The sequence below is a fragment of the Liolophura sinensis genome, chromosome 9, assembly GCF_032854445.1.
Source record: "Liolophura sinensis isolate JHLJ2023 chromosome 9, CUHK_Ljap_v2, whole genome shotgun sequence".
Lineage (NCBI taxonomy): Eukaryota > Metazoa > Mollusca > Polyplacophora > Chitonida > Chitonidae > Liolophura > Liolophura sinensis.
Window position 1 is genome coordinate 28,916,852 of NC_088303.1, and position 24,852 is coordinate 28,941,703.

The 24,852-nt window shown below is 39.0% G+C and overlaps 1 protein-coding gene across 8 annotated transcripts in view; it reads right to left on the reverse strand.

The window, feature by feature from the left end:
* Positions 1-24,852, reverse strand: part of LOC135475240 (1-phosphatidylinositol 4,5-bisphosphate phosphodiesterase gamma-1-like) — a 56,100-nt gene that overhangs the window by 11,138 nt on the left and 20,110 nt on the right. Inside the window, exons 7-28 of one of the 8 annotated variants that reach the window (XM_064755060.1) lie at positions 24,124-24,170; positions 23,725-23,776; positions 23,091-23,192; positions 22,626-22,741; positions 22,082-22,167; positions 20,377-20,497; positions 19,816-19,901; positions 19,280-19,362; positions 18,329-18,386; positions 17,788-17,861; positions 16,871-16,987; positions 16,233-16,402; positions 14,341-14,541; positions 12,256-12,399; positions 10,221-10,398; positions 9,219-9,287; positions 5,109-5,215; positions 3,749-3,894; positions 2,833-2,984; positions 2,047-2,143; positions 1,246-1,336; positions 459-629 (exon numbers count right to left, since the gene is read on the reverse strand). In XM_064755060.1, the coding sequence (XP_064611130.1) occupies positions 459-629; positions 1,246-1,336; positions 2,047-2,143; positions 2,833-2,984; positions 3,749-3,894; positions 5,109-5,215; positions 9,219-9,287; positions 10,221-10,398; positions 12,256-12,399; positions 14,341-14,541; positions 16,233-16,402; positions 16,871-16,987; positions 17,788-17,861; positions 18,329-18,386; positions 19,280-19,362; positions 19,816-19,901; positions 20,377-20,497; positions 22,082-22,167; positions 22,626-22,741; positions 23,091-23,192; positions 23,725-23,776; positions 24,124-24,170 (2,468 nt within the window). Of the gene's footprint in view, positions 1-458; positions 630-1,245; positions 1,337-2,046; positions 2,144-2,832; positions 2,985-3,748; positions 3,895-5,108; positions 5,216-7,038; positions 7,105-9,218; positions 9,288-10,220; positions 10,399-12,255; positions 12,400-12,756; positions 12,880-14,340; positions 14,542-16,232; positions 16,403-16,870; positions 16,988-17,787; positions 17,865-18,328; positions 18,387-19,279; positions 19,363-19,815; positions 19,902-20,376; positions 20,498-22,081; positions 22,168-22,625; positions 22,742-23,090; positions 23,193-23,724; positions 23,777-24,123; positions 24,171-24,852 lie in introns of all 8 variants that reach the window. The other 7 variants (XM_064755065.1, XM_064755061.1, XM_064755059.1 and 4 more) reach the window with 7 other exon arrangements.

Consider the following 24,852-nt stretch of genomic DNA (forward strand, 5'->3'; position numbering starts at 1 on the left):
TTAGTTTTTCAAGGCTATACTGAAGAATTTGTCAGTTATTATCGTTGAAGGAAATTGCACTGCCAAGAGACAAACCTCCTGACTTACTGCTGGAGCTGTATCAGCGACAGCTGGATTTGAACATGTGCTTTCACAACTTAATATCAGAGCCAAACCATTGACCAATCAAAGAATTAAGGAAATATTACATAACTATAACATAATATTACAAAATATACAAAATTTATGTTTTTCAACTTGTATCTTTCAAACAGTTATTGCAAGGAAACATGAGACTTATAAAAATCACAGAATTGCTTTCAAACTTGGTCTGAGGTTCAACAAAGTAAACTTGACAGGCAGACAGACAGAGCAAACAGAAAACACAAAATCATGGGATAGTAATTAAAACACTGCGACTATACATGAAGATCTGTACGGGAAGCCCTCCATGATGAACACGCTGCATACACAATTACCTGCCATTACGCAGAAACCTTCCCATATTCATCTGCATAGGGCGATCCCCTGTCTGATAGTTGAGGGAGACCATCTGGGAACCGCAGTTCCAAATGTTCAAAGGATCATAATTGGACGAATCCACCCGCTGTCCTTTTGGGTAAACACGACTTAACTGACTACGGTTATATCTGGACAGAGTTAAGAAGCATTGTGCATATTGTGAGCAAACTCTCAGTAACAGGTCAAACTCTGAACAGAACACTGCCTGTAGCTCAAGAAAACTTCATTAAATTCACAACTTGCACTCAAATAGTAGAATCAGCCGTAATTACCAAGTCAAGATGATGTTTCTCCCTTTACCAGTACCAGTAAGCGTATATTATTAACCAGTGCTCATGTACTGATCCCATACAATCACATCAAACAGCAAATGACATAAAATTTCGTCCATGACTGACTTGCTCGTTTACCCTGATTCTGAGAGCTATATATATATACTGTATATTAGAAAGGTGTTTAGTGGTTCATCTGGAGGGAAAGAGGATATTAAATGTAATGTGTTACCACCTTTCAGTATTTGCTGCTAAAAATGCATTATTTTTGTGGCGATCACAAACTTTTCTCACCTGAAATTTTACAAAAAAATAAAACAAGAAACTAACAACTACACAAAACTGAGGCACTGAGATATACATAGTAATTCACTTCTTACCTTAAATATTAACATATCCGAACTACTTCTATAGCCAAAGTACAGGAAACAACATCCAGGTTGAAAATAACACCATTAAAACAAAAGGATACTTTGCAAAGAACTTTCCCTTAGTCTTTGTGACATATTTTTCCACTTTGGTTTCCGGGAAGGATGACATCTCGTAGTACTGTCCCGGCAAACCTGTTTACAGAAAAAAGAAACACATGAGTCGATGTAGAAGACATTTATTCATTTTTATAATTCATCAGTCTTTTTATTCAGCACTCTACAATCTTTTGACTTTTTATGCAGACACAGCATGTAAGGTTCATGGCTGACAGAAACTGGCACACCTCCGAGAAAATTCTGGCACCTTGCCAAGCAAATGATACACCAATGCTGTCATAAATGTCCCTATCGCACTCTCTCACAGCACCAGAAAAATGTTGCTGAATGCATTAGAAATGCACTCCAGTAAGATTCTGTACAACATTCAGGCAACTCAGGTAGTTTCACTGATGCAGCATTTCACTTATGGTAGTGCGCAGGAACTCTATGCAGACTTTGGGCATGTTCAAAATTGACACAGCTCTCCTACGTTCTTATCTGAGGCATCTTGTTAACGACACATGCAAATACTTGTAGAAAGTAAATGTACATGGATTTCATCTAGTTGATTTCAATACTTATTTTCAAATTATTCTACCTGAAATCTCAGATATGTTTACAAGACCTTTTGAGGTTGGATTAAATTTGTTTCTTTCAGCTCTGGCCATATTTTCTCCATTCACAAACCTTTATATAGACATGATGTCAATGGCACATTCTAGACTGTCGCATAAAACACTAATCAATGAAAGCAATAACTGAGGAAAAAAACGAGTGGTTATAGTAAGTTATGTTTAACTCACTGTCAGGGATGAACTGCACAGCTTGACAGTACACAATGAGATCAGAGAACTCGCGGGCAATGTTCCTAGACTTCTCTTTTGTCCGCAGCCTCTTGGCCTGTGGGGTTTAGAGTAGAATCAGTCATTAGATGTAGTAAACAGTTGATACACAGCACCAGCCAGAGTAAAAGGATAAGTTCTGGGTGAATCCCACTTGAGTGCCAGGCCTGTCTGTCAATGGTTGATATGACATTAACTTCGGTACACCATGGAATAATAAATCTTTCCGGAATGTCAATTAAAAACACCCCCAAAACAATTATTTCATCCATTATAATCAGTATGGATGCCAAACAGGGCAGCCAGATATACCCTAGATTGGTTAGCATGTGCAAAAGGGTTTAGTTTGAGGTGCCCGCCCTGCGGTCTGTGTGTCCAAATGGCGGTTCACATAAATCTGTGATATTATATTATACTTCACAATACATATAATTCTATTTACTTATTTGATTGGTGTTTTACGCCGTACTCCAGAATATTTCACTTATACAACAACGGCCAGCAATTATGGCATGTTGAAACCGGGCAGAGCCCGGGGGAAACCCACAACCATCTACAGGTTGCTGGCAGACCTTCTCAAGAGTGTATTTTTACTTTCTCAGCATCAAGTCCATGGAAAATCAGCCCTTAATGGTCAACTGGACTAATGAGGTTAAAGATTATTATTATTGTTGTTGTCATGGTTGTTGTTGCTATATTTAAAATTTGTAATTATTAAGTATTAATGTATTAAGAGTAGCTACTGACCACTTGTTCTGCCACTTCAGCACACTCTTGTATTTGGGCCATCCAGTCCTGTAACTTCTCCTCAGAGTCCGCCGCAATCTCCAGCGGCTGGGCCTGGGTCTGAGAGAAAATCTTAAACGCAAACCTCCTAAACCCAGGCCCTTGAGAGCGCTCTGAAATAAAACAACAAAGGCGGATGAAGACATTGGTGTTAGTAACGAAACTGATTATGAAGTTCAACATAATGCAAAGAGTAGCATATACTACAAAAAAACACCACTCATTTTGACTCAAAATATTTCGGAATTTTATTATGCCATGAGCAATATGACTAAATTTCTGTTCTGTTTCCAAAATGAAATTTAAAATGCTCATAAATTGCCCTGAAAGTTGCTCTTTTATATGCAAAAAGGTTGACATCACAAAATGTAACCAAAATACTAAATCAACTTACAATTTAGATACAGGTGAATAGAACACAATTTTATGTTAGAAATCAAAATAATGTCAAAATGGGAGCAATTGCATTATTCCAAAAAAAGAATAAAAGAGTACAGCCCTTGAGGTGAGCAATGTGCTTCATTACCCAGTACATACAAGTACGTACTTACACCATAAAATTTCCATATTTAGACCATATTTCCTTGTTTGGCATTTTACAAACGATGATCTCACTTAAAAAAGAAAGCTATATGGCTACAACATTAATTATGATGAAGATATGCATCTGTATGTAGATTTAGATGCACTTCACCTGTTACCTTTACTTGTGACCATCTTCCAACTACATCACTTGTCATCACTGTTATTGTCTTTATTAAATATTCTTTATGCTGAAAGTCTATTTTATTGAAGTATATGAACATGTGATATAAAGTTAAGCGGATACCACAGAAGATAAAGGAAAAGGAAGAAGAAACTTATGAATCTTTCCTACCCAGGATGCACTTGCGGACATCAATGGATCCTTTCTGAAGTGAGCCGAGTGGGGCAGATTCGGAGGTGTCATCTTGGTTTTCTATCTCCTCTACGTAGTTTGATGGGAACCAGTTCTGCTTCTTGTCACTGTAATCTCCTCGCCACCTGCAGTCAGGACAAGGTACAAATACATCTCGTGCCAATTATTTATTGATTTATTTGATTGGTGTTTTACACTGTACTCAAGAACATTTCACTTATACGACAGCAGCCACGATAACAGTAGGAGGAAACTGAGCACAGCCCGGGGGAACCTATGACCATCTGCAGGTGATTGCCAGACCTTTTCCCCCACTTTCTCACCAAGTTGTTTTTGCACACATCTGTGCATGCTTTCAAAAGTTTCAGTAAAGAGAACCTTCAGATTTTGTTTCTTTGCACCAGGAGGTTACCTGTAATTAAATAAAACAAAAACCAAGATAGTATGTTGATTTGGTTTACAGTTAACTTCCATCAGCACTGTTCCTACAGGCTATCAGTAGCTAACAAACTGCATACAACACATTTCATCTTAACATAACACCAGAGGCAGATTTATCCCCCAACAAAAGCATTGCAATGACAGAAAGATGCACATGTGGTACCGATCATGAGTTATGTTGCTATGGAAACTCAAGAAAAACTTGACCCAAAAATGATTCTGGATGCACACACACACAAACAAGAAAACCATACCTATATGCCCTCTCTGACAAGAAGGGAGTGAGTGAGTGAGTGCTTGGGGTTTAATGTCGTACTCAACAATTTTTCAGTCATATGACGACGAAGGAATCCTTAGGGTACATGTACGTGTAATGTGCCTCCTTGTTGCAGGACAGATTTCCACAGCTCTTTTATTTAGTGCTGCTTCACTGAGACGACTAACCAAAGGCAAGTAAGCTGCCCCGCCCGAGCCATTATACTGATACGGGTCAACCAGTCATTGCACTATCCCCTTCACGCTGAACGCCAAGCGAGGAAGTTACAACTTCTTCTTTTGAAGTCTTAGGTGTGACTTGTGTGGATCTACCGGTCCCGAACTGACAAGAAGGGAGCCATTATAATGGCAAACTGAATAATTTACTGTATATCTTCAACATTTCCAACCACTACAGCCCTATTTGCAGTGGAACTGATGTTACATGTATAATTATTATGAAAATGATGCTAAAATGATTAACTTGTGTCATTAAAGATGCAAGTTTCAAACAACTGTGAAAATTATTTGCTTACACCCCATAGTTCTCTCGGAATGCTTATTAATATTAGTTGCAGAAAAGGTTGAAGAATTAGGGTATTCACGGCTGAACTTTTTGGTCAAACACAGGATTCAAGCTCACCATCCTCCATCTTGTTTGTGAACATTTGTAATCACAGCTCCCTTCCTGAATGACAGCTCATCCTCCCGGTTGGCATGGTAATCATGCAGGGCTTTCACACGGATCTGCTGGGGCAAAAAGTGACAGAAAAAAATTTAAAACCATACCAAGATTTTAACCACGTAACATGTAGTTCAAGTTTAATATAACCCAAACAGAAACTTTTGTTGTAGGTACAGGGAATTGACACAGTTATTTTACCTGAATTATTTTGTTAAGATGTTAGCTTAAATCTTATTAGAGCTTTCAACCACATTTAAGTGCTTCCTTTACACAAAGAAATGTGTTGAGAATATCCATATTGCCAGTACAAATTTTTGGGTGAGAAAACTGTTTTTGTGATACTCGTTTCCTACATCCATTATCAACAGTGACACAACCGAGTAAATGATAAATGACAAGGGAGTAAAATACCTTGGGCAAATGTAACCATTTCTAAAGATCTGTATATTAAAACACGACAAAGGTGGGCGAGTAGGGAGGAGGGGGTACAAAACAAAGACAGTTTAAAGATTGCTACAGTAAAATACTTAGATATAGCCAACAGTCGAATAAGAATCCTAAATATAAGTGATCAAAAAGTCTGATGCACTGAGCCTGCATTCACTTTCCTCAAAAACTACGCTGATTCATGGTGCCATAACCTGGATGTTACTTTCAAAAATACACGTACATGTATCAGAAATTTGATTTGTGCTTCATATCCAAAAAATGTATTTCTTGTTAGCAGAAACATTCAGGAATATTTAGAAGCCTGCTTAATTCACAAGGGCTGATCCATCACTATGCACAGGCGGTGTCAAACTCGCCTTACCTACTTCACCCATGCTGAGGTCTACCATGCTAAGATCATTCACCTTACTCCGAAAGTCTACCATGTGGAAGTGGTGTCAAATTCACCTTACTCCGAAAGTCTACCATGTGGAGGTGGTGTCAAATTCAGTTTACTCCGGAATTCTACCAAGTGGAGGTCTTGTCAAATTCACTCTACTCCACAAGTCTACCAGTCTACCATGCTGAGGTGGTGTCAAATGAATTCACCTTATTCTGGAAGTCTACCATGTGGAGGTGGGTTCAAATTCACCTTACTTGGGAAGTCTATCTTGCAGAGGCAGTTTCAAATTCACCTCACTCCACAGGTCTTATCATCAAATTCAAATTTTTAGTGGTCTATCACAGGAATTGACATCAAATTCACATTCTATCTAAAATGGCCTTTGACAAGAATTGGCATTCACATTCTAAAAGTCTATTACAGGAAATGGCATCAGTTACACATTTTCAAAGTGGTCAAATTCACCTTCTTATATGAAGAACATCACAGGAGTTGGCATAAAATTCACATTCTTAAACAAATCTACTTATGCTGAACAAACAAGTCCATTACTAAATGGCCAAGAGATAGTTGTAAACTATAAAAGAACAGGAAAACATTGGACATAATACAATATACAGCACACAGACATGACAGATTTACAGACTTACAGACAGACAGACTGGGTACAAATGACACACTGGGAAGCTTCATGGATAATCACAAACAAGATATTTTTATACACAAACTGAATGAATTATCTCACATTTACACAATCCTCAAGAGATCTTGAATCAATAAAATTGCTAAAAGCGTACCAATATATTTACTGTTGCATAACCATAATTACAGGTATGGGTCTGTCTTTCAGCACAAAGATCATATGCATATATACAATTCAGTAAGATAACAAGCTTGTAACCTGGTTTGGAAAATAGGCACCTCATCATAACAAGGCAATTTGTGGAAGAACCCCCATGCTTCCACATGCTAACACTGTGCAGGTGAACGATAACCACAAAAAACACTAGGCAAAGTTTGTGCCTGCTTGACATTGGGGCAGAAGTTGGTGCCTACCTTTGAAGTAAAGTCATTAGGGTTATGGTAAATCCCTTCATGATAGATCTCCACATCTTGTGGTTCCTACAATAAGCAGTGGGGCATGCATTAAACAAACAGCAGCTACAGGTGGTTAGATCCTCTCAGAGGGTGGGTGGGTGGGGCCTTGTCCCTCGTGCAAATCATGACGACATCTGTTTTACCGCAAAAGCCCCGGCCTAAGCAGGCCAGCCTCAGCATAAATAGGTGTGTGACATGTTGTGATGCTGAGAAGGATGAACAGTGTAGACACACTGTGTAAACCATGCAGTATGTCAGCAGATTCATGATTCATGCCACGTGTCAGCAGATTCATGAATCGTGTCACGTGTCAGCAGATTCATGAATCGTGTCACGTGTCAGCAGATTCATGAATTGTGCAGTGTGTGTCAGTAGATTCATGATTTGTCCCATCTGTCAGCCATTTCATGAACAACGCAGTGTCAGTAGATTCATGAACAATGCAGTGTCAGTAGATTCATGAACAATGCAGTGTCTGTAGATTCATGAACAATGCAATGTCTGTAGATTCATGAACCATGCAGTGTCAGCAGATTCATGAACCATGCAGTGTCAGCAGATTCATGAACCATGCAGTGTCTGTAGATTCATGAACCATGCAGTGTCAGTAGATTCATGAACCATGCAGTGTCTGTAGATTCATGAACCATGCAGTGTCAGTAGATTCATGAACCATGCAGTGTCTGTAGATTCATGAACCATGCAGTGTCAGCAGATTCATGAACCATGCAGTGTCTGTAGATTCATGAACCATGCAGTGTCAGTAGATTCATGAACCATGCAGTGTCTGTAGATTCATGAACCATGCAGTGTCAGTAGATTCATGAACCATGCAGTGTCAGTAGATTCATGAACCATGCAGTGTCAGTAGATTCATGAACCATGCAGTGTCAGTAGATTCATGAACCATGCAGTGTCTGTAGATTCATGAACCATGCAGTGTCAGTAGATTCATGAACCACGCAGTGTCTGTAGATTCAAGCATGTTAGCATATCCATATTGTTGTACTATATGAATGAAAATGTATGCATGGCTAGACATCAGCACTATTGTCAGTTTTCCAAACCTTTACGCACATGTAGACGAATCTATACCAATGCATTATGTAAGCAACATCTTCTCATGTTTGACTTTAGAACTGTAAGCAAGGCCTAACTTACACTGCAGGCTTAAAAATATGAGGCATTCAGGCAAAGCATAGACATGTATTCATGGCTGTGTGGTGTAGGCTGAAAACCATCTCTTATAAGCTATTATTTAAATTATCAAAAATTTACTATATTCTCAGAACAGTGTTTTTTTTATTCCATATAGGTATCTAAAAGGGTGTACATGTGGATAAGTTAAGATGTGTAAAAGCACATAAATAGCAAGGACGTGTGGATGGATGATTTATACATGTATGCATACGGAATGGATTTACTCATTTGTTTAGTTGGCATGATGTGGGCATAAGAGTATATATGTACAATCTGGGCATAAGAGTGCAGGCATGTGATGTGGCCATCAGAGTGCAGATGTTTTGATGTGGCCATAAGAGTGCGGATGTGGCCATGAGAATGCAGATATGTGATGTGGCCATAAGAGCGCAGATGTTTTTATGTGGGTATAAGAGTACAGATGTGGGTATAAGAGTGCAGACATGTGATGTGGCCATAAGAGTGTAGATGTTTTTATGTGGGTATAAGAGTACAGATGTGGACATAAGAGTGCAGGTGTTTTCATGTAGGTATAAGAGTGTAGATGTTTTAATGTGGGTATGAGAGTACAGATGGGGCCATAAGAGTGCAGATGTTTTGATGTGGGTATAAGAGTACAGATGTGGCCATGAGAATGTAGACATGTGAAGCGGCCATAAGAGTGCAGATGTTTTGATGTGGGTATAAGAGTACAGATGCATGATGGGAGTATAAAAATAGTGACATCTGTACGTCTCACATGGGTGTAACTGTAGATATATGGAGTAATGTAAGAGTACCATGTGCAGAATACATGTGTGCATGTGCTTGTGGTTGGATGGTGTGACGATGTAATGAGAACATGCTGTTAGTGTGATGGGATGGCAAACATGATGCCCCATGCAGCTTTCCACGTTCCTCCTGACCACCCAAGGGCAGGTAACTGGCCCTGTTTTTACCTTGGACTGAAAGTCATTAGGGTTCATGTAGAGGTCAGGTGATCCATATATGGCACCCTTATCCGGGGGCTGAAAAAGCAGAAGACATCTATAATGTCAGAGCAGATGATCCCTCTCTCAACATTACACACTGTTTTCCAGCCTGAAGCTTCACAGAAGCTTTATTATGAAATACTAACATCTGATGAGGGTTGCACGGTCGTGATTTTCCCGTGGGTGTGGAATTTCATTATTATTCGCTTAGAAACATCTGATGTAAACAAGTTGAAAATAGTTTGCAAATAGTTGAAAGTTTGTTCGATATGTGGAAGAAATGCTGAGTTTAATACTCATTTACATATGCCAAGCAGGGGAAGCTGAAGCTGTGTTTTGTTGTGTGCATGTATTGCCAGTCTCAGACAGAGACTGTGCACAGTAGCCTGCTGTATTGAAATAAAAACAGATTTGGTAATTAAAATTTATATACAACAACAAAACATGAATACACTTGTGCATGCACGTACGCTGATCAACAACAAAAAAAGCTCCAAAAAGTTTTCATTACCATGGAATAGCCTTTAGAGAAAGCTTGTATACATGGATTAAATGAATAAAGATACTGAGAATTACATTAACTGACTCTTATTATGCTGCTATGACATGTATGAACTAGGTATGAATTACCTGAGTAACAGTTTTAAGAATTCGCCAGTGAATATTTGACTGGTAGACAGATTTCATTCCTCCAACATAAATTTCAATACAATTTTCTCAATGTGAAAAAAATCCTAGTTTAGACATTCTGGCTTTTCTAGTACCAAAAACTATTGAACACAAACATACATGTAGATGTTATGTTCATAGATGACAGGATAAGGATTTTGAAATACACAATAGCATCACAGTGCAAAAAAAAAAAAAAAAGAAGAGAACAGGGCACAGAGCCCCTTACAGGGGACTCACACAATACTCATCCTCCTGCTAGGCAGGTTAGGTGGACAAAACTCACACGCTGTTTCTTACCATGCCAACTCTCCTGACTAGGGCTTCATTTACCGGGTACTTCAGCTTCATCTTGTAATAGAGCGGGTGTCGCTCGTAGTACTGGACTAACTCCACCAGGCTCTCGAAGTGAGCGGTGCCGATCATGAATAGGCGGCCCTCCTGTTTGATACGGCAGTGCTTTATCTTTCCCTCAGCCCTGTCAAACCAGAACAGATCAACAATGATGACAGGTTATGTATCATTGTTGCTAATACGCATGACATTAGAGTCAAACAAAACGACTAGTGGGTTTGGGTTAAAAATGACAAAGTGTGACACTGGTTGACGGAGATGACTGAAATAACCGAAAAATGAAATCAAAACAGCGCTGCAATTTTGATTTATTTATTTATTTATTTCTTTGATTGGTGTACAAGAATATTTCACTTATATGATGGTGACCAGCATTATGGTGAGAGGAAACCGAGCAGAGCCCGGAGGAAACCCACAACTATCCGCAGGTTGTTGGAAGTACATCTGGAGCGGAAGCGTGCTAACCTCCTTGATCATGGAGCCGCCCCCTCCCCCCCTGGCATTTTTGACAGTACTATATGAAATGTTATTTTAAGCTGTAAAATAGTTGCTTAAAACTGCAATATTTTACTGCTAATATTCCAGTCATTATTCTTGATTACTTTCAAACCTTGATATGGGACATATATGAATATGCTTTTATAAGTAATATGTAGTATTTCGAACTGTAAATACACTTACTGCTGGATTACTTACAAGGGTCTGAATGAAAAAGAATCTGTCAAAAATTGTACAGATTTTTCTTTACTGGCTATACATATTTTGTCTGATAATTTAAACCTCTCAAGCAATTATAAGTTATAAAAGTATGTCCCAAAACCTATTACTGGTACAAACCAAGCAGTACAATCCAGAACAAAACATGATGTATACTATTTTGAACTCCTCACTTTTCTTCAGTACCTCATCATAAACAAAATACCGTATCACATTACGCTTTTCATACTTCAGGGAATGTCTTTCTGATTAAAACCTACAATCTGCAGTCTCATGCTATGATGTTCTATTTGCAATCTGCGGTTCCATGCTATAATGATCTATTTGCAATTTGCAGTCTCATGCTATGATGTTATCTTTGCAATGTACATCCTCTTGCTATGACGTTCTCTTTGCAATCTGCAGTTTCATGCTATGATGCTATCTTTGCCATGTACAGCCTCTTGCTATGATGTTCTTTTTGCAATCTGCAGTCTCTTGCTACGATGTTCTCTTTGCAATTTGCAGTTTCATGCTATGATGTTATCTTTGCCATGTACAGCCTCTTGCTATGATGTTCTATTTGCAATCTGCGGTCTCTTGCTATGATGTTATCTTTGCCATGTACAGCCTCTTGCTATGATGTTCTTTTTACAATCTACGGTCTCTTGCTATGATGTTCTCTTTGCAATCTGTAGTCTCATGAATGCTGTCTCCTGCCACAATGTTCTTGAAATGCACAAACATTCAATTTCATGCAACACACAAAAATTTTAACCCATAAAACCACCAAAAAAAAATACCAACAAACATAATAAAAACATGTACAAGATAAAACATGAAAAGAACATTCAATCCCGGAACTAGACAGGGAATTTGTAGACTCACCCTCTGTTTTTTTTCTTTTTTGTGGTACATTAATGACAATAAGTAGTGAACACCATTTTATTACACACTTCACTTTTCTGTGTGTTCAGGCATTTCACATTTTAACATGTGTAGAGGTACTGTATGTAATATCTTCTGAAGTCTTGTATAAAACTTAATTATGTATGTTCAGGTACAACTCTGCAGCACTCTGTGATTATTAAGTAGAAGAAGATTACAAGTTTTATAAGTCAAAATGTTAACAAAGTTTCTACTGTTTTCTTTCAATTCACCATACCTCATGTTTTTTCCCTTTTATGTATCTGTACTTGCACGTTATATTCTTAACACCTGTTTGAACCTGTATACTGTACACAATATGTACAGGTACAAGCTTCGTTGCCAAGACAGGCCTTACCTCATTGATATGGCAAACCTGCCAATGTCAGGGTCTGCTCGTGTGGAACTACGCCGGCTCTTACGCACCAGGAACGCTCCGTTGTGAGGAATTCGACTGAGCATGTCCTCTGCTTCTAATCGTGTCAAGCTCTCATGATACCACCTACACAAAGGCAGGTGTACAACAAACGATACAACAACATAAACCATGCCCCAACTACGTGACGACATTTCAGCACAAATACATGCATAAAAACAGCAAAAGACATCACAGGGTTCCATGTACAAACTTGTAGTAAGAGGCCATTTCAAATACTAACACCATATTCAGCTAAAATTTGTATTCATTGTTTCAAAAGTATTAGGTAACAGGTTTAATATTTCACAAATTTTCCTCACATGAAAGATTAATGTGTACATTTGTCCTCTTCACAAGTTTGTAGACAAAACCCTGTGTTTGGGTAACATGCTATGGCCCTAGACTATGCAGCAAGCGGGCACACTCAACAGGGGAGGTCACCTGAAGGAAATGGCGAAGGAGTATTGGTCAGTCTCACTGCGGCGCACCAGGAAGGCACCATCATAAGGCACTCGGATCAACATATCTTCTGCTGCTACACGGTCCATTCCTTCGTGGTACCATCTGATTAGGGAACAAGCCAATATCATTTACACACATCCCTCTGTGGTACCATCTGGTCAGGGAACAAGCCAATATCATTTACACACATCCCTCTGTGGTACCATCTGATTAGGGAACAAGCCAATATCGTTTACACACATCCCTCTGTGGTACCATCTGGTCAGGGAACAAGTCAATATCGTTTACACACATCCCTCTGTGGTACCATCTGGTCAGGGAACAAGCCAATATCATTTACACACATCCCTCTGTGGTACCATCTGGTTAGGGAACAAGCCAATATCATTTACACACATCCCTCTGTGGTACCATCTGATTAGGGAACAAGCCAATATCGTTTACACACATCCCTCTGTGGTACCATCTGGTCAGGGAACAAGCCAATATCATTTACACACATCCCTCTGTGGTACCATCTGATTAGGGAACAATCCAACGTCACTTACACACATCCCTCCGTGGTATCATCTGGTCAGGGAACAAGTCAATATCATTTACACACATCCCTCTGTGGTACCTACTGGTCAGGGAACAAGCCAATATCATTTACACACATCCCTCTGTGGTACCATCTGGTCAGGGATCAAGCCTACGTCATTTATACACATCCCTTTGTGGTACCATCTGGTTAGGGAACAAGCCATCACTCACACACACTCTCACATCCCTTCTTGGTACCATCTGGTCACTCAACAAGCCAACGTCACTTACACACAGCTCACATCCCTTCTTGGTACCATCTGGTCAGGGAACAAGCCAACATCACTTACACAGTCCACATCCCTTCTTGGTACCATCTGGTCAATCAACAAGCCAACATCACTTACACACAGTCCTCAACCCTTCTTGGTACCGTAACATCACCTTCACACATTCCCTTTTGGTACCATACAATCACCACTAGAAGGAATTTATCTTAATCTAGGGACAAGACGGGAGAGTAACTATAATCAAGCTTAGTTCTATAGCTCTAGCAATTGGTTAAATATTCAATGTTGGCATCTAAAGAATCATTGTAAGGTCTTTGAAAGTACACTTTTAAAAGTGTTTTGAAAGTATACTTTTACCTGCCAAACTTAAGGTGAAATACAGTAAGTCAAGACTGTCTGTCGTCTCCACGTGATTCATATTTTGAATAATTATGAATCTGTGATAGGTAACCTTGACTTGTTCACCTGCACTGCTGGCCGATATAACACATTTATCACCATTATTGAGGCTTTCAACATATACTTTCACCCTTAAAAGAGATTCACAAGGTGTATTACTTCCCAAATTTACAAAGGTGTATTACTTCCCAACACTTCACATAACCAGACCTGAGGGACTATAATATGACTGCCCTCTGCACTTTCACACTGCTCACCCATACCCTTCTATCCCTCCCAATTTCTTAATGCCACAATCTCTTGCTGATCTTACAGACAATTACAGTTACATTTTTGGACTGTGTCTACTCACTCTTTGCCCTCGTGACTTTGGGGTTGGGGAACAGGTTCCTTGAGAGTCATGCTGAAGTCAGTCCCTCGCAGCGGTGTATTCCTGTAGTGCGTGATCAGGCTGTACAAGCTGTCGAAGGTCACCGGGTCGATGAGGAAATACTTGGTTTGGCCATGCTCCTGACGGGACTTTATCCTGCAGTGGTTAGCCTTGTTTTGTCGCCTGGGAACAAAGAAAGTTTGGCTATATCTCCTACATGTAACTGTAGATCAACTGAAGTTCTTATTTACAAGTACAGTGTAGCCTTGCTATAAGATGCCTCAATATAGCGCGCAATCACATATAACGCGGTCCAAATATATTGTCCCCCCAATGTCTGTGGTGTACTTTCACGTGAGAACAGCTAAAACTGCAAATGAATAAAGATGTTTCACCAAGAAATATACTTAAATAACGCAACATTATTTGCTTCATTTCCCACTGTAGGAGTGTGACTCATGTGTTATTTGATAGGCTTAAGCTTTTTGAATATTAAGTGAGTATAAGCAAAAAGAAATGGATTTTTCTCTGAACAATGGAAGAGGTTGTACTGGTTACATTTTCTTTGCTGGCGAGTTTGATTCAAAACACACCTTGTTGCAGCATTACTTCCACATGTGTGGTTTCATCAACAATGCAGAACACATTTTGCTCACTGTGACAGGCACACCTCATAAAGGGGTTAATATCTGTACACTTTCAGTAAATGCTGATAACTTTAATCAGATTATTGAATGGCTATAAAGCTAGGTGTGAAACTGCAGGAAGTGAGCTTTGGCTTACCGGCATACTGACATGTGAGTGAGTGAGTGAGTGCTTGGGGTTTAACGTCGTACTCAACAATTTTTCAGTCATATGACGACGAAGGAATCAGTAGGGTGCATGTACGTGTAATGTGCCTCCTTGTCGCAGGACGGATTTCCACCGCTCTTTTATTTAGTGCTGCTTCACTGAGACGACTTACCGAAGGCGAGTAAACTGCCCCGCCCAAGCCATTATACTGATACGAGTCAACCAGTCATTGCACTATCCCCTTCATGCTGAACGCCAAGCCAGGAAGTTACAAAGTCTTAGGTGTGAGTCGATCAAGGATTGATCCTGGATCTACCGGTACCGAAGCGGACGTTCTACCAACTGTGCTATCCGGGCCGGTCTGACATGTGAGAGTTGAGATGAACTCGCTCAAACTTTTGAGAATGGCATCTTAATTTTTTTCTTCTTCATTTAATACATTGACTCAGCATGATATACATTAATATGGTAACATTATTATTCTTTTTTTTTGGGTTCAGTAGCTGTAACACAGTCACATGATCAGGTTGACAGTCATCTGCAGTCTGCAATTTTGAATCTGAGGCATCTAAGTTCCAAAAGTTACTTCTGATACAAGCAGACATGCTTGATGAATGAATGGATGGATACCAGATGCGTTGTAGCTTTTTTCTTTCATTTAAAAATGAAGTGGATTTAAAAATAAATGTTTAACATGCACTGAATTCTGCAGATCAGCTTAGGCCTGTGATTATGTGATATGAGGCTAGCTTCACAGGACGGCAGCACGGTGCTGAAATGCTTGAATCCTTGGGTAATAAAAAATCCCAAAAAAAGCATTTGACAAAACACATTTTGCGTCGATGAAGCTTCGTTCAATGTCAAAATCATGACATGTAAGACAGACTGTAGCCCTATATACTGAAGCCCTATACACTGGATCTCAAGGTCATTTCATTATAGCACAAGGTAGCCTATAATGTGCTCAGGATCCTGTCCCCAAAGCAGCACGCTATAGCGAGGCTACACAGTACATAAGAAACAACCAAACAAGTCCCAATGGGATGATAGGAGACTACCAACTTCCCAACACACCTACTCACCAGAAGGACAGGGAGAAATCCCCGACAAACGTCTCACTCTCTCGCACTAGGAATGTCCCGTCTCCCAGATGACTGTACTGTTGTAGTAGTTCCTCCGCTCGTCTTCTACCCCCTTCTAAGCGACCATGAAACCACTGTTCACTGAAGTGGAGCTCATCATTTGGTTGACCCTGGAAACAAAACCATGTAACTTTAATATAGCTTGAACTCAAATCGCTTGTCAGATTTGGATGCATACTCTATCATCTGCTCTAAATGGCAGAGGATTCTGTTCTAAAAACTTGGTCCATGCATCAAGGTAAAACTAATAAGTTCTTTTTGTACTCGTATTCAAAACGTATGTTGAATATGGACTGGAGCCTGAAGAGATTATTATTATTACTAGAAATAATTTACATTAACAGAAGGCACACTGGTCTTGATAATACCTTGTGACAGGCAGACATATTTATCAAATGAACAGTTTAAAGAGTACAAATGAGGCAACATGTCCACAGAAAACCATAGGGATGTAGCCAATGGTCCTGTCAATTTGCAGACACAGTTTAAGACATAAAAAAATCAACACTCCTGTCACTACCCTTACTCCATAACCTGTTCTCTATCTTGCAAAGAAATGAGTCCGCCGCTGCCCTTACCTCTTGTGGCAAACTGTTTTCTTCATCCTCTGCGTCCTCATCCTGTTCCTGGTCAGATCTCTGCTCAGTGTAGTAAAGTTTGGTTGACGTCAACAAGAAGAAGTGAGGGTGCCACCCCTAAACAATCAAAACATCAAAAATTCATATATTCATCTATGTATTTGCTTCTTGTCTAACATCATACCTAAGAATTTTTAAAACATATGATGACCAGCTTTATGAGCAGATGAAACAAGGTTTCTCATGAAAACCCCAGAACTGAACTGCCCAATCTGATTATTTTTCATTTATTTGCCCTAAATGACCTAAAATTTCGTCCATGAATGTGCATTTTTAGAGGCAAATAAATTTATTTATTTATTTATTTAATTGGTGTTTTACGCCGTACTCAAGAATATTTCACTTATACGATGATGGCCAGCATTATGGTGGGAGGAAACTGGGCAGAGCCCGGGGGTAACCCACGACCATCCGCAGGTTAGGCAAATAACAAGATATTATTGTTGGGAGTTGAAATTCATGATTTTCCAGTAAAATATCATCCCATGTTATAAGCAAACCTCAAAACACCCTTCTAAAATCAATAAAACTCGGGGAGAAAAAATGGGCAAGTTAGTCATGGGCGAAATTTATGATCATTTAGGGTATTAATTGTTATTTATTTATCTTAGACTGTTGGGTTACTCCATACTCAAGAGTCCCTGGGGCAAACCATCAATCTTTGGAAACTTACAGATGAACTTGTGTAACATAAACATACACTGTATACACACCATACTAGTGGATGACATGTAATCTTCACTTAATGTTGTAAATCCCTTTTGTCACCAATATTGAACACCTCAGGAAAAACCAGTGGAGTCAAACCAGTAGTGTGCAAAACCAGTAGAGCGCCCTTGCTGTGACGCTTCACTCACCCTGTCCACTGGATCCTCCAAGTACAGAATACCATTTCTCACTGAGTTGCTGAGGTCAGCAAGGTCAGCCCCTGCTGCTTTGTAAACAGAACAAGGGAGATAAGCAAAGGTTCACCATGTCCACTCCATTCACAGCTACATGTACAACTGTTTATCATTTTGATTGGCTCAAACTGCTTTACTTTTAAAAAGCCAGAAGAGTGGGCAAAAATCTCAAGGACATACATATATGTGACTGCAAGTAACTTTAGGCTTCCAAAAATTTCATTCAGAAAATAGAGAGAAGTTAGAAACAAATACAAAGGAATTTTTTTTTTGGAAATACAGGAGCTGGAATTACTCTCAAAATCTCATTAGGGTTCCTGTGTAACTACCTTTAACCAATAATATATTGGTACACATAATATGAGTAACAAAAACAGTGAAGTACTTTGCACATATGTGAAAAGGAACTTGGTACCCAAAATTCTTGTGCATTAAGGCCAAAAGTCCAGGACTTTTCAACAAATGTCGACAAAATGGTTCATTATTCAAAGCTTACAATCATCACTGATAGAAGCCGTCCTCCATTGGTCTTCTCCTTCCTTCAGTTTCTTGTGCTGTAAAACAACCAACCTCCACGAATATACGTATTGATCGTTATCACTATTATTTTCTCATATGAATAGAAGTTAACAATTTCTTTCTTTTGGGTTTTAACATCGATGCCCTACATCTAAAAGTAATAAGACTGAAATGAAAGTGAAAGTAAAAAAGTTTCCAAAATTGCCTAGCCAAGTCTGAGCCTGAACAATCACATTGTGTGTCAGAGAAAATAAAAAGGAAGCATGTTAAGCCCAAGATCTGCTCCGCCAAATTGGTTTTGTTAGTTTGATTGGGGTTTAACATTGCTTTCAGCATTATTTCAGTCACATTATGATGAGGTCCCTGTTAGAAAGGCTGACCCAATGCCCACATATTTATATGGCTACCTCACTGGAATACTGTGCCAAAGTACCCAGTCACGTTATACCGACACCAGCCCGACCAGTACTTGGCCAACTCTTCTTACGATGATTGCACAGTCAGGTAATGCCATTGATGTTCAATTCCTTGGTATTGCTTGATTTATGATTGCACAACGGATAGTTTATGAGACAGGTGCTTTATCCACTACGCAACAGCAGTCAGTACTATAGCTAGAGCTTACAGCCACTGTCTCTAGAGGGACCACACGCTGTCTTGCTTTCATAACCAATGTTACATTTATTTATTTGCTTGGTGTTTTACACCATATTTAAGAGTATGGCCATGACCATCCGCAGGTTGCTGGCAGACCTTCCCATGTACAGCCAGATAGGAATACAGCATAAGCTGGACTTGAACCCACAGCGACCACATTGGTGAGAGGTTCCTGGGCCTTTACACTGCGCTGACACACTAACCAACTGAGCCTATGAGGACCCTACCAATGTAACATGTTACATGTATTCACAGAAAAGACAAGACAAACCTTCAGAAGAATTTTCTTCTTTAGTTGGATAGGAGATGGCAGAAATGTAGCATCTTTACTCAAAGGCTCAGTCAACAACTCATCTGCCATAAAACAAAATCTTCCAGAATCATGCACAATATACCTTCAAACTTTTTTTATTGCAAGCATGGAAACAGGTACCTTACATTTTTAATCCACCCCGTTGGAGAAAGTGGTAGAACTTTATAAAAACAAGACTAAAGTGACTTTGGTCATACTGCTTTCTCCAAATGAGTGCAGTGATTTATGGGCTTGTAATTTTATGCAGGAATTGAAAGGAATCAAAAACAATCATGGCACTATTAAGAGATTCACTAAAGCATGTAAAATGACTCTGCACATTTCAGTTCTTCTGCCCTTACAGCAATAAAATATTTCCTCTAGTAATAAAACTTTTTTTTTTGACCTATTATTTTATCGTTTTCTGCTGTGTTTTTTATGTAGAAATATTAGCAAGCTGTGGTATGTGACGATTCATTATTTATCAAAGGCTGAAAGCAGAGACACTTATTCACCTCCAAAGACCTCTAAGAAAGCTGTGGCCATTCTCCGCTGCTGTGGTAAGCTGCAGTGGTTCTCAATGGAAAGGATCAGCGGGAAGCTGTCAAAGTATAGAGAGAGTAAGAGTGAAGGTCAAGAGCTTTTAGCACCATGTCGATTCTGAATTGTGCAGCACTCTCCTTCCTGGATATTTCCCAACCAGACACCAGCAATTTTCCATACTCAACATTTTCATTACCCAGCAACAAATAATCCAAAATTGACATTTTCCCCACATATTACCACTATGTTGCACACTTAATATAATGAAATTAAATAATGATACAGATATAAATGTTTATTAAATGATTTAAAATTAACCATGAATTTCTGTGACAGCTAAATATACATGGGGCAGGTGTCAGAAGGTAAAATATCTGTACTCCTTATGCCATTCCCATCAATGTCACCACAGACCCATGGATCACAGAATATATGGAGCTATAAGGAAACAATCCTTATCGTAAACGAGGAAATTAGTACAGAAACTTTTATCAAATTCATCTGTCAACAACAAGTAAATCTGAAATACTTACTCAGACTGAACCCAAGCATATTCCTTGATAGTTTTTATCACGTCAAGGAACTTTATCTTTGAAGTGAGCGTGTGACCGTGGTAAATGTATGGAAGTCCATCTGCGCCATCCCAACAGTCCACTGCAGCAACAAAATGCAGCTCATAAAAATAGGGATATACGAAACATGTGGTTTGCACTATCCACTTTTGGATATGTTCTAGCATATAAAAATGCTAAGAAAATGCGGGCAGAAATATTCGGAAATGATGTGACTAATGACCAGGCTGGGAACACAAGACAAGCTTAGCACCCACAATTTGAGTTCTCCTCCCAACACAGTTGATTTGACAGCTATTATAGTTGACGTCCCCACAGCAGGCTACTTAATTTCCAAACTCTTTAGAGTGGTAAATTACCTCACCCAGTATTATTAAAGTGTGAGTGAGTTAGTGTTTGGGGTTTAACGTTGTACTTAACAAATTTTCAGTCACATGACGACGAAGGAGTCCTTAGAGTGCATGTAATGTGCCTCCTTGTTGCAGGACGGATTTCCACTGATGTTTTATCTAGTCCTGCTTCATTGAGACGATTTACAAAGCCACCCCAACCGAGCCATTATACTGATATAACCAGTCGTTGCCCTATCCCCTTAATGCTGAATGCGAAACAAGGACACTACAACTTCCTCTTTTAAGGTCTTAGGTGTGACTCGACCCAGGATTGACCCTGGATCTACCGCTCCCGAAGCGGACACTCTACCAACTGGGCAACTGGGGCCATTTTATTGAGTGATCAATTCAGACAGGTTGCCGAGGGCCGCCATCAATCAAAAACAGGAAACTGTAATAATCCAGACATACATGTAGTAAGCCAGGCAAGAGTGAGACGTAAACATTTAATCCCAGGACAGTCAGCCTTCAACAATAACTACATAACTACACATAACATTACGCCATAAACAATTTGGGACCACCTGGAAATATGGATTTTCATGTCTAGAATACCTGGAGGAAATCCATTCATACACTAATAAACATTATTACCACAATCACCTCTAAGACCATTATTTTGAAATATTCTGAGAAAACTGTGGGGTGTAGAGAAATAATTTGCACAGGTTTACAAAGGTTGTATCTTAAATGACAGAAACAAATCGTTCTTAGCATCATTTCAAAATGGTTGTATGCATAAATTCCACTCAAAATGTGCTTAAGTGGTTGGAAAGGTTGGAGATTTACAGTATACACCTTCCACATTTGCCTGTCTTTGTGATGACCGTGTCGCATGTATTTCACATTGCACATCACCATTAGCAGTATTCATATCGTACCTCAACATTAGCTATGTGACACTACTGTGACTTTCTTTTTTCTCTGGCCAAATTCTTGCACCATTTATAAAAAATATTACTACTGGTTTTCCTAAGTGTATCTTAAATTTTTGGATCAAAGTTTTATTTACATCGACTAAGTTTTGTTCTCTAGTTGATCTGACTGATGTTTGGTGTACTGATGAATACTGGCTATGTGAATTCACAACCTTGTTCACACTTCAACACCATGTAAAAATAGAACTTGTTCCCATCAGCCCGTATTCGTTCATTAACCTACACATGCTGTAATAAATATCAAATATTGAGAAGTTTCTTAGGAAATGGTCTCCTTGTCTGTAATCTGTAGAAGAACTCTGTACATGGCGAGTGAGTGCCAAACAAGAAACTTACATTCCAAACATTTGCATCCCATCTTCAGACAGCGTGTATAGGCCTCAACAGAGGACTCGCTGGAGAACTGATCACCTGTCAGATACCTGTAATACCAAGACATCAAGTAGTGAGAAACAGACCAGGTCAAACTCACACAGGTAACAACAGCAAATAATTATTTAACAATAGAGGGCCTCATATTATCAAAAAGTTTATTAATGATATTCATGAAAAAAGGAGAGGTTTCGCATGTTTAAACAAAAACAGTGTTGTGAGTGGACATACTTAAGGGTTGTGTGAGGACCCACTTTGGTGTTGTGAGAGGACATGCTTTTGTATTGTGTGAGGACATACTTAAGTGTTGTATGAGGACATACTTAAGTGTTGTATGAGGACATACTTAAGTGTTGTATGAGGACATACTTAAGCGTTGTATGAGGACATACTCAAGTGCTGGGTGAAAACATACTTACAAGTTGTTTGAGGACATACATGTTTTGGGAGAATATACTTGTGTGAGGATATAGTTGTTTGAGGAAGGTGACAATATTTGGATACTTACGTGTTGTGTGAGGACGCTATCCAATAGTGAGGCAGTGGCTGGTTCATATCCTGACTGACTTTGTCATGCTGAGAATCCCAGATTGTATTGTGTTTGGAAAACAAGTAATCTTGAAACTGAAACAGAAAATGATGAAATATGCAAATATTCTATGAAACAAGATGATGACAATGTAAATTAAATGTGAGAGTCATGTATCCGGCCTATCTGAGTACCTTTCACACTTACCATATTGAATTCTGACGCATATTGCAGTTTGGGGTGGACCACATTTACTGTCATTCAATAGATGCTAAGTAACTCTAAAAATATATAATCTAAATAAACTTCTTGTCCATTTATGTTACATGCAATACTGTACATACATGTATGTAGAAAATTTGGGGTTTGTGGATAATAAATGTTCCGCGAAGCAACAACCACTATGGAAATCAAGCTCTCTAGAGTAGCTGGTAGGGTTCTTACCTCCTCGTCAGTAAAATACAGTCCTCGTGCTGCTCTAAGGGCATCCTCCAAGAAATCATTAATGATGTTCTTCACATAGTTCACATCAGTTGCATTGGAGTCCTGGTAAATCACAATGTATGTTTTGTGTAGCTGCATATTTTCATGTGTGCCTCGGTAGACACATTGTACCTGCATGTCGACTGCCTCAAAGCATATGCATGTAGACATTCCAATATATTAATTCTCATATGCAAATTTAACATCTCAAACAAAAGAAACTTTTTCATACTTCAATAAGGCTGTTATTAAAATTATACAACCATTAATTATTTTCTTGCTGAAATATCTGATATTTACTGAGATTTATTTCAACTTGCTCACTCTAAAACCAATTTGTTGAAACTAAAATTTTCTCTCAAAATTTCCTCATTACCTGTCTACAAATTACCTCAACCATTTCCCAATGGCTCAATCTGACGGACCTTTTTTTTCCTCCGATTATTTCTGATTCCTACATACAAAAACTTATGGGCACTGAATCATGTCTCACTGTAGAAATTTCCATCTGAAATCTAACGAGTATTTCCCTGACTCAATCCAGAACTAACAGTTCTTTTAACTCAACATCTAATCAAGTGTAATTAACATTTACCTTTTGCTCTTGGGCAAGGAAATGCTGAAATTTTTCAAACTTTATTTTCATCCTGAAACCAAAAAGAAAACCTTATATAACAAGCAAATTCGGAGACTTAAAGGCTTTGCATACACTAAATATGCACACCAGGTTTTCAACTTGATATAAGGGACAATAAAAGGAATGAATGAATGCATGATTTCACTCTGCTTCAAAAAAAAAACTGTTGGCGTATAATTTCAACCACAGGCAGAACCCAGAGGAAACCCATGATCATCCACACGTTGTATGGCCCGAGATGAAGCTAGCATGTTCTGAGCTTACAAAATTTTATTTAAAAAATCAGATATTCAATGAAGCAGTGAGAATGTACAACAAATGATTTGTGAAGTCACTGATCACAATTCCTATACTTACACATCGTGTGCTTGGTCAATGAACAGGGCAAAATAATCTATCATCACCTGTGGACAGAAACAAGGCATTTATCGTTCACTATACTTCTTCACCAGACCATTTCATATAACCTGCAGAAACACAATTGGTCACTTAACTGAATGCTACATAGTGTATTTTACATAGGGTATCTGTTTCTACTTAACCAGGAGCATGTGAAATCTGACACTACCAGTAAACATTTTGTGTTAGGAATCTTCCTGCCCCAAGTTACTATTATGCACTTTTCTTTTAATCGCTGTGACCTTTATCCAAATGCACTAACACTTCTGTCAGGTGTAACAGATAGTGTCACCATTCACTATAATGGACCAGACAGGTGATCTATTGATGGCATTCTAGTGTCTAAGAAGAAAATGGGTTGTGTTACAATGTCCCATCTTACACTGATAATACACTACAAACTTAGATTTGGTAAGAAGGCTACTAGAGAGATTGCCTCTTTAGAAGACACATCAATGCAAAAAGTTCAATAGTGCTGAAGTCACGCATGGCGTAATCTGAAGTAGTTAATTTGCCCACAGCACATCAAGGAGTACGAATCCTCAACTCAATTCATGCCGTACTTTGAAATACCACCCCCTAACAATTTACCCATGACTCCAATACATGACAGGTTAATTTTATAATTTACAGTATTTAATATACACACAGCGAACCAAAGATGGAACATCCTCCTCGTGTTATTGT